This window comes from Carassius gibelio, chromosome A14 (genome assembly GCF_023724105.1).
Source record: "Carassius gibelio isolate Cgi1373 ecotype wild population from Czech Republic chromosome A14, carGib1.2-hapl.c, whole genome shotgun sequence".
Lineage (NCBI taxonomy): Eukaryota > Metazoa > Chordata > Actinopteri > Cypriniformes > Cyprinidae > Carassius > Carassius gibelio.
The window spans coordinates 9647253-9658086 of NC_068384.1; the positions used below are offsets into that span (position 1 = coordinate 9647253).

A 10834-nucleotide genomic window follows, 5' to 3' on the forward strand; every position below is an offset into this window, starting at 1 on the left:
GAAATACATGCAGATCCAGATAGCTTGCCTGTAGAGGAATCAGTCAGAGGGGTTACTAAATGATCTCGATTGATATGGAATGATGGGACATGATGTTTTTCCAAAGTGCTGATCACCAGACTTGCATCGGATTCTATTTGCTAGTATCATTTGTATACAGAAAAAAAAGAATGAAAAATCATGAACACACATCTTGCCAGTACATAGTAGAATAGTCTCAGAAGTTCAAGAGTGCAAACAATAACAGGTTTTCATCATATCTACCCAGCTGCCATTAAAGGGTTAGTTCACCCAAAAATTTTATCGAAATTTTAAGAATCTCACTTCCATTTTCTGTCATATGTGCATGCACACCTGTGAAATATGCTAGTTTGTTTATGGGAGCTAAGGAAGCAAAGTTTCTATACTTTAGTAAAGGAAAACCAGTCTCCTCTTGGTTTATATTGAAATCCATTGACATTTTTCTTTGCAAATTCTCGGTTAACTTCTAACTCGTGACCAGCATTTTGTTTTGTTCTCTCTCCGCGTTCATCACTAATCATGCAATGGCCACGTACAACATACAACGACATCCGCCAGAACAGCTTCTGCATATGAAGTGAGATAAAAGTGAGATGAAAGTTATTAAGTTTGAAATATGGATATTTTTCCTACAAAAAAACATGGATTCACTACAGAAGGCACATTTTATTAAGGCTGCATGAGCTTTATTTGATGACTTGTGGACTGTTCAACTGCAACACCCGCTGACTGCAATAATAGAGCTTGGAATGGTCAGGACAATTTTTTATATAACTCAGACTGGATTCATCTGACAGAAGAAAGTCATATTCACCTAGAATGCTTTGCTTTCTCAGGCAAAATATAAATAAAAATTATCTTTTTTATAGCAGCATTTAAAGAACTCATGAACTTTTATTTTATTTTTACTTTGTACTGTTCTCTGATATATATACTGTTATGAAGATTTTTACATAAAAAAACATCAAAATTTAGAAGTAATAGGCTATTTTCTGTACAGTTTAGACCCCATTATTGGAACGCTCCATTTTAACAGGTATTGTAGACTAGGAACTAAAGCCCCACTGCCTTGATTGGCTAACAGATGTGTATGTTTGACAGTCTACATTTAGGTTAAAAATGAATTAAATGAAAATGAAAATAAAAATCCTGCATCAAATTTTGTCTTATTTGTAATCAGATCCTCTGTAAAATGAAGTGAACAAAACATCAAGTTCTTACATATTTGAGAAGACACCACACAGTGTCTTGTCTTCTGGGCATCTTTATCGTTTGCTTTCTGCATAAACCTGCATTTGCCCCTCTTGTTATTTAAATATATGTGTGAATCGGTGGGCGGGGCTAAACACGCAGTGATGTAGTAGGCGTTGATCTTCTTCTGTGGAGGCGGTGTTTAGCCACACTATTACATCATAAAGTGGCACATTCCACAACCTGTCATTTTGGCAAATTGGCTTTATTAAAAGTTGCTTTTAGACTAAAATGAAAGTTTTGAGTTCTGAAATTACAGGATGTTTTGATAGTACAATGAGCTCTCTTATATGTCAAAAGATCAAGGGAATTTAGATTTCCCAGTTCATCGCCCCTTTAAAATTTACTTATAGTTTGATACTTTTTACAGTTACTATACTCATTTATTATTATTTTTTATTATTTATTATGAATGACATATTTATGTATTCGTTTTAAGTATTTTTCCATATTTTATTTTATTTTCATGTCACTGTACTAACAAAGCAATGATAGGTTTTACCTTTATGGGCAATATAAAATGTGCATAGTTGTGCCATGTCATCCGTAGCATTTAAGTTCAACATCCACAAACACTGAACAGGTTTTTGATATATTTTACCAATCATAATATAATCAATCATAAGGACTATGAAATGCAACTAGAAAAGGACAGTGTAATCTAACCAGACCAAAACCACTGTCCTCACCTTTCATTCACTGTCTTTCAACTGGAAGCCATCTGATCCCTGGCCACAGCAAATTAAGGAAACCACTGGGGTGACCACAGATCCAAGCATTGTTTCCAAGGAAGAGATGTGGAGTTCTTCCATAGCAGGCTAATGAGGAGACGAGGGGGTATGTCTCAGGGAGATGGTTTATTTTATTTTAAGTCATGTTTCTTCTCATAGGATAGGAATTGGCCAGTCAGCCTTTTTGTTGCAAACAAAAAGTTTTAGTATTTTTATCTTGTTTTCCAATAAAACATCAGTTTTTTTATTTGTTTTTTAATATCGTGAAAAATATTTTGTTTTGTTTTTATTATCTTTTTTTTTTTATTCTATTTTATTAAAATGTGAGTTTATCATCTGAGTGACCATGTTGTTACTCTCGGTGAGTGACACTTAAAGAGATAAAGTAGTTATAGTCAGAATTTAAAAAAATGCATGAGAAAGGTAACACATGGAGCAAAAGGCAAACCTGACCCAACAGGGATGAAAAAGAAAGATGAATATATGCCGAAATCTTTCCAGACATATTTCCTCTAAGCTTCATTGTAAGATAAGCTGTTCTTTTCTCTGAAACGTGCACAAAGCTACTGTATTTCTAAAGAGAGAGGGGGGAAATTGCATAAAGAATGAGGGGGAGAGAAAAAAGCATGAGATATGTAGTCGTGTCTGCTACATAAAATATGAAGATCAAAAAGCCTAATCATACATTATGCAAAATACATTATAAAAAAAGAGTATTGTGAAGACTCATATTGCTTTTAGCAGGGACAGAAGGGGATGTGGAGTCTCATTGCCAACTGCCAGTGACTAAATATGAATGTTGCAAAGACAGAATTATGAAAAATCATGTTACTGCATGTCATTTTTGACCATTTTGAAGTTTGATGAGCTCCTAATAATATTTTCAAACTCACGTCTTACTAAGCTTTTGTGTGTGTGTGTGTGTGTGTGTGTGTGTGTGCGTGTGTGTGTGTGTGTGTGTGTGTATATCTTCCTGACTTCCTTTGAAACAGTGCCTCTCAGGGCCTTTCAACTTTGTCTATACGGTCAGCGGTACATTGCTCTTATAATCTCAAAGGAATGCAACTGTAATGCCATGAGAAATCACATACATTACACATACACATAAAGCTGTTCCTCCACTGAGTCTGTCAGTTTAAATGACAAATGTGTCAAAATCCATCACATGCCAGACTGTTCTTTCTCATAGATTGTGCTTGGCTGCCATCAAGTGGTCTGTTATGTCTCTGCCTGTGTCATTTTGCCTTTTTAAAATCATAAGATGTGGGTTTGTTTTCAATGAGCTATTTGACACGATTATTCACTTAGCTATCCCCTCTAACCCTCCTCCTTTGTTTTTTCCTGTCTCTTCCATCAGCCTGCAAAAACAATCATTCGTCTTTCAGGCCTTGGCCCTCAAAGCTAATGTCTTGTTCCTGGGTACCACTCCATCTTTTCCTTGGTAAAACAGCTACATCAGGGTTGGATTCAGGCTACCGCATCAGTTTGTTTTGTGTGTGTGTGTTGTTTCTCACCGTAATGAATCATGCTAAACTCATAACTGTCAGAGTAGTCAGAGAAATTCATGAAATGGTAATCTGATCTCTAGGAATATGGAGAACTGATGAATGTGACTCACAGGGTGCTGCTTCGAGTGTTATTTTATCCCCTCTGCATGCAAATATAGATTTGCTGGGGCGGGGGGGTTCCTGAAATGTATGTTTGGATACCTGTCAACCTTATTTTAGAAATGCAATTAAGCGTATTACTTAAAGTAAACCTCTTTTACATGTGGAGCAATACTGTTGGTATGCCAATTATTGTTCTCAAACTTAATATTGTCATCAAAAAAAATTAAATGTGTGTTAAACAAAAACAATGTGATGTTCAATTAAAGCTTAAATTAAGAAGCTTGAGTTCAATTAAAGCATTATTTTAAAAATACTTGTAAAAAAAAAAAACAATTCCAACCCAAAACTTTTGCATGATAGTGTATATCGCTGTACAGCAATATTCATTATAATAATGGCTTTTTATCCTAAAAATCCTGTAAATACAGTAATATTATACTAATAATCTCTATCCACCACTAAGGAGTCCTTGCCGACAAGAACAGTTTTTAAGTCCTGTTTGAAAGTACAATAATTTCCTTAAATAATTCATCTTTATGAGTGGATCTAAATGAGTGATGAATGGTTTCATTGGTTTTGCTTCATAATGTACAGTAGATTAACATATGCATCCAGAACAGAGAGTTTGTATAGTGTATTTAAGATAGACTGTGCATCAAAGCAAGAACACCTTACCTTACCTGTGGTCACTGCTTGTTGAAATGACAATATGACTCATGGATCAGACAACTACAGCCCACAGCTGGCCACACTGTCTCTCTTTTAGCTGACGGTTGACTCGTCTCTCTCTGCCACTTGTCATGAATTGCTCTGGAGAACAGCTGAGCCTTCAGACACTGGACATATAACAAGAAGCAAAGTAAATTAAGCATTCAAGTGACAGAAACCGGACCACTCAAGCAACAATACCAAAACCAAAAGCAGATGTCATGCTCAGAATACAGCTCTATTTCTGTCAGCGCTGGAAGCTGTTGTTGATGTTCGGGTTTTTTTTTTTTTTTTTTTTTTCAAAATCAAATCTAAAAACATAATGTGAAAGAGATCTGCAAAAATGGATTAGGGTTTTTTTGTTTGCTTAGGTTTTTTTATTTTATTTTTTTTCAGCTGGGGACTCCTAAGAGCTCTCTCATGAATGCCGAATAGATGGGCGCTCATTGGAAAAGTGGTGTGCTTGTAAACAGATGCAGCACTTATGAGGCCTGGGCCAGGGAAGCGCAAAACGAGAAGTTACATGTCATTATGCAAAAGACGTCTCCTTAGGCTTTGAGCCTCCCCTCTCCTCTCCTGGCTGCCAGGCGCTTAGTATCTGCTCTCTTATGTCTCTAGCATTCTCTCTCTCCTTCTGTCTCTTTCTCTTAGCTCAGTGTCTTAAGTTCAGGGATGTTAGCTTCAGCTGTGTCCTCTTAATGTTGTTGGCTGCGCTTTATTTCGAGAAGCGGATGCCTTTCATCTCACCCACTCTAAAATGCCCTTTGGGCTGAGAGGCGAATATAAAACATCATAAAAGCATATGTTAAATATATATATGTTTTATACATTCGCAACTCAAAGACCATGTTATGCCTAAATAAAAATGATATGTGCAGCGTATGTTAACCTAAGCTGATGTAAGAAAATGGTAGTCAATAGAACACCTGATGTGGAAATATGTACTGCCCTCTAGTTGTTGCAGAATGTATAGTCGTAGAGCAAAGAGCCTGGTTCACTGCCAGTAAATAATGCCTCTTGCAGTTTTTCTTTTTATGTGGTTGTTTCAGTTTTACATTATAGGCAACGTACAACAGATATAAAATCTCCCTTTAAAAACTGGACTTTTAAATTTACTGTATATCGGCGAACACAATATACTTTCCTTTCAAATTGGGAAAACTGCCAGTTTTATCACTTTCAACAAAACTGAGAATCATAAACATGTCTTTTGGAGAAAATAAACGTTACATCATTTGCTCACCAGTGGATTTTTAGACTGAAGTGTGTGTGTGGTTTACTTGTGGACTATTGTGGTGTTTTTATCAGCTGTTTGAATGCTAATTCTGATGGCACCCACTGCAGAGGATCCATTGGAGATATAATGCAACATTTCTTCAAATCTGTTGATTTCTTCAATTTCTGTCAAATCACATGAAGAAACAAACTCATCTACAACCTTGATAGCCTGGGGCCTGATTCAATTTTCAGCAATCTTTCATTTTTGGGTGAACTATTTCTTTTAAGCAGGACTTTAAATAATGTTATATGCTGTGATTGACATGCATTACAAAATTAAAACCTTATATGTCAAAATTAAAACCTTATATGTCAATCAGTTAATGTCCACAAATAAGGTACAAAACAAATGCTACTTTGGAACAGAGGAAAAAGTTTGAACATATTAAAATGCCTGCTGTTGTAACAATAATCTCAAAGATCCAAGGTGTTTAGGATTACAGAATTACTTGCAAGCGACCCCTGTAGTAAGAACTAAACAGAGCTTGTGCAAACATTGCAATGTTTTATTTATTGATGTGTATATTACAGAACTGCTTACAGAAGGGCTTTAGTCTTGTGGGAATAGTGTGGCCAAGCAAACAAAATCATTTGTCTCTGCTCATACATTTGTCTTTTTTCTTTGGCCCTCCACAGGGACCAAATGCCCCGTTGTTGGTGGGACGATTCAAGCCACAAAGACTAAAGGAGTTTAAAGGGAGCGCAAATAAAAACAAAAAAGGTCAGGCTGCAGAAAAATATCCACACAAGGCATCAAGGTTTTACTCCATCTTCCCACACAGAGGAACTTTACCCTCTAAAGGCAAAAATCTGAACCTATCTTGACCACTATCCCCGTAGAACCATCACGAATGTCATATTTTTCAATAAACAATCAGTTTATATATAGAGTAACTTACTTTGTCAGATGAATTCCAAACAAAGGCACAGAAAAACTAACACACGTCTCTCTCCAACACAAAGCAGTGGTGTTTCATTCCTGAATGAACAGTTTTAGGGAATGATTCAGTGACTCACTCATAAAGGCAGTGGCTAAATGTGGAACAGTATAGTCTACTATCATAGTATTATTATTTTTCCGATGTAATATGTCAGAAGAGTTGTTATGCTTTTAGGAATTTAGCCAGTCACATTGTTTCTGAATCTAGTGGTTTTGAACGAATTGGTTGAATGAGTGATTCAGTCTGGCGTGGCAATATAACCTGCAGAAAGTTTCACTGAAAAATCCCTACCACTAGATAAAATTCAATAAACCATTAAAAAACTAAATAAATTATAATAAGATTTAACTAAACTAATTAAAAGATAAATATTAAATAAATAAATAAAACATCTAAAAGTACAGTATTGCATTAACAAAAGAAACTAAATATTTTCCACATTTATAATATACATTTTTCAGACTATAATGGACTATATTGGGTCTTTATACATAAAAATGTGTGACTTTTATGATTTGAAATGGGGTTCCGAGGGGATGAGGATGATATTCGGGGTCTAAAATATTGAAAAGCTTTGTCCTAGATCAACTGTAATAATATTTTATTTTTAGGTTGACCGGTTTGCTTTATTCCATAATATTTCTTATCTATGAAATTTCTAAATAGTATGCAATTACAATTGCACTGTCACTTTCAAGAAACAAGTCATCTTAAGTTTGTGTGATGCTCTTTCTGAAGGGCTGAAGTCATTCAAATTACAGGCCAAACTTCCCGTCACACAGCGGTAAACAGAGGGATTGAATCTCATCTTGTGCTTCATTTTGTTTGTCTCTGAGGATTCTGAATAATGTGTCTCAACCCGTCCGCCTTACTGCGTCACCAGGCCAAAATCCCACAGCTGTCACTCCTCATCGTCTCCTCTCGTTCTCATCAAATGGAACTCGTCTCAGAATCCAGAGCCAGACATCACTGGCTTCCATTTATAATTGGTTTTAAGCAGTTGGTCGAATCAAGTGAGAGGTTACATTTCAACGGGCACACTGGATGTCTTGTGAGATAGGGAAGAGGGTCTTGTCTGAGCATGCAGATTGATGCTACATTTACATGATGTTCATTGACAGATGCAGTGATGGCGTAATCAATTATCGCTGACTAGAGCTGTGGATTGAAGTGTTCACATAGGCACAAGAAATGTGTTCCTGTTTCTCAAGATGATTATTTGGGCAGTGTTCCAATCATGTTTCTCAATATGTAAATACATTTGGTGCGAGACTTCATTTGGTCCCAGACAGGAACATCTAATCATACTTTTTTTTTTTTTTAAAGGTGTGTGTGTGTATATATATATATATATATATATATATATATATATATATATATATATATATTAATCAACTACCATTTTTCATTACTGAACCAAATTCTACTGTTTCCATAAAATGTATGGATGTATTTATACTTTTCTTTGACAAATCTACATTTAAGAATTTCTGATAAAGCCTTCAGAGAAGAAAGAACTAAGTATGCCAGAGGACGATAGATGAAAAGCTGGCAAAATCCTGGTAATTATTGGTTAGCATTAATTTTTAAAGGTGTTACTACATTTGCTTATATTGCCATTGCTATTATTGATGTTATAAGGTGACCTGTCCTCAGGCTGTTTTCAGTTTTCTGTGTTTTCTCTATCCACATTTGTAGCAGGCAGTTTTATCAGAGGCCCAGCTAGGCACTCCATGTCTGAGATAAGTTGCTCAAGCCCTGAGCCAATTTATGAAAAACTTCCAGTTCCAGACCTCAATGGTTTTACACCGGATTTCACTCAGTTTTCATCATACTCCAGATTTAAGGGGATCGTAATTGTCAAAAGGATTGAAATGATTTGATTGGAGGATTAGAGGATGGTGTTAGTCAGCTGCTTGAATTGAATAAATTATGTGCACAATGTAATACAATTTTTCACACCCAGAGGGAATGTGACTGGTACCACAAACATGCCATTTAATCAAATCATAATCTAGTAAGATTTGCCTGATTGACATACCATGTGTTAGAAAACTGTTTGTGTCAGATATTGAAATTAGAACTTTCTGGTATATGTATATATACATAACTATGAGCTTATAGCTAGTTTTTGGTGGTCATCTCAAGCATCTGACTGATGTCTTCTACTTTTCTCTGCTAGATAATGTACATCAAAATGGTATTTTGGAGGGACTTGAACTTGGTTCACTTGAAGCACCACTGCACTATATATCAAAGCATAAATAAGAACCTTAAAAACAGAAAAAAACCTCAACCTCAATGATGGTATGTATGTAAAATGGTGCAGAGGAGTAACTGAAAATAAGTTTTTTGACCTGAAAAGTTTTATTTCTGTTCTCTGTTAGATTTTTATTTCTTTGCATTTAGATGAATTTGAAGTTTTGATTAGGAATCAAATTTTAAATCCTTACAATCACTTTCAATAAAAAAGGCTTCACTTGTTTATTTTGAAGCTACGCCACCGACAGACTACCTGGAATTGTAAATATTTCAACCTATGATGTCTGGACTTTGCACCCCTGAACACCACATATACTAATATAAGCATTGGAAAAAAGGCTTCAGATGCCCAACACTGTATGAATCTCAGTTCATGGTTTAATTATTGATTCTCTATTCTGAACACTGGTATTTCTTCATTTTAAGTTGCTAATATCAAAAGAGGTGGCCTATCAATAAGGTACAAAACAATGAGTGAATGGGTTAGTTATGAATTAACATTAACTTAAATCAATAAATATTGTATAAATACTGCATTATTATATTGTACGTCTTTTTTGTAAAGCTTGCAATATGCTTGGCCATGAAGCACACGCAACATAAAATCCATTATACAACCACTGTGTATACTGCAAAAATCAAAGTGACGTTTTTATTGATTTCTCCAGTTTGAGCACTTGTTAAACATTAACAGTTAATCCAGTTACATGTTTAGGTCTTGTGGGGTTTATGATTAAAAAAGAAAAACAGCAGCATTACTAACAGCAGTAAAGTCCCAACTGCAGCTGGTTTGTAATATTACAGCAGAGGTTTTTGAGTCTGTTACATGTGCAAGTTTTTTTCACGATTTGTAAGTTACCTGCTTTTGATTCTTTTACAGCTTATTGATAGAAGAAGACAGCTGGTGGAACAACATATTGCTTTTTCGAGATGAGCAAGGTATGTCGTCAAAAAATGTTCTTCATTTATCACCCAAAAAACATATCTTTTTTTATAGTTTATGTTTTGCTGGCCAGGTCATGGGGATTCATCACATCGTGATTCTGCTACTGGTCCTGTGTGCCTCACTGTCCACGTATGGTCAAACAGAAGAAGTAAAGGAGCGCTATAAGAAATTCCTCAGGCAGCATGTGTTTGGAGCCATGAATGTGCAGAGATGTGACAGTGAGATGCGTACGAGACGCATCACGGGATCCCCAAATGACAACAGCTGCAAAGAAGTCAACACTTTCATACTAGCAAATAACCACCAAGTTAGAGCAGTTTGTACCGGAGGAGGTACTCGACTCCCTGAAAACAGAGATTTGTATATGAGCAACAAGCCATTTCCTGTAGTTACATGTTCATTAATCAGTGGGGAGAGACACCCCAAATGTGAATACAGAGGACACAAGTCCACTCGAAAGATTGTTGTGGGGTGTGCAGGCGACTGGCCAACGCATTATGATGAAGGGGTCATTGTATAGATGTCATCCCAGGCAGCACATGTTAGGAGAAAATTGTTAGCTTAAATGCAATGTAAGTCGCTTTGGATAAAAGCGTCTGCTAAATGCATAAATGTAATTTTTAATTTTAATTTAAGTTGAACTTATAGCTTCCTGTTAATTAATGTTCCTTTTAATAATTGTTAATTTTCAACAATGTTATTCATTTTACTGATAATAATTTCTAGACATTAATGTTGAAATAGCTTATACATTGAACAGTAATGTAGCCTATATGAACTAAGCTAAATAATTTTTTGACATAATTTGTTGAATTTATGTTATAGTAAAACAAAACTTTTAGCTATTTTTTTCTGAGAAGCATATGCAGTAATAAAAATGGTTTGATGTTTTTTTCTGCTTTTGTAAAACAGCACACATTTTTGTTTTATGAATGAAATACAATAAAATAAAATGTTGTCTTTGACTTTGAAATGTTATTCTTTATGTGAAGTAAACATTTGTGTTACCTGTAGAAAAAAGGTCCTCTAGCCTTAACTGTCTCCCTGACGGTCTTTAATCTTTCCTGACTCACCTTTAATTATTTT

At 35.4% G+C, this 10834-nt stretch overlaps 1 protein-coding gene across 1 annotated transcript; it reads left to right on the forward strand.

The window, feature by feature from the left end:
• The first annotated feature begins 9481 nt into the window (after positions 1-9481).
• rnasel3 (ribonuclease like 3) lies at positions 9482-10713 on the forward strand. Its single transcript, XM_052615077.1, has 3 exons — positions 9482-9590; positions 9683-9741; positions 9819-10713. The coding sequence occupies exons 2-3, from the start codon at positions 9733-9735 to the stop codon at positions 10266-10268; spliced, it is 459 nt and encodes a 152-aa protein (XP_052471037.1). The 5' UTR covers positions 9482-9590; positions 9683-9732; the 3' UTR covers positions 10269-10713.
• Positions 10714-10834: the final 121 nt, after the last annotated feature.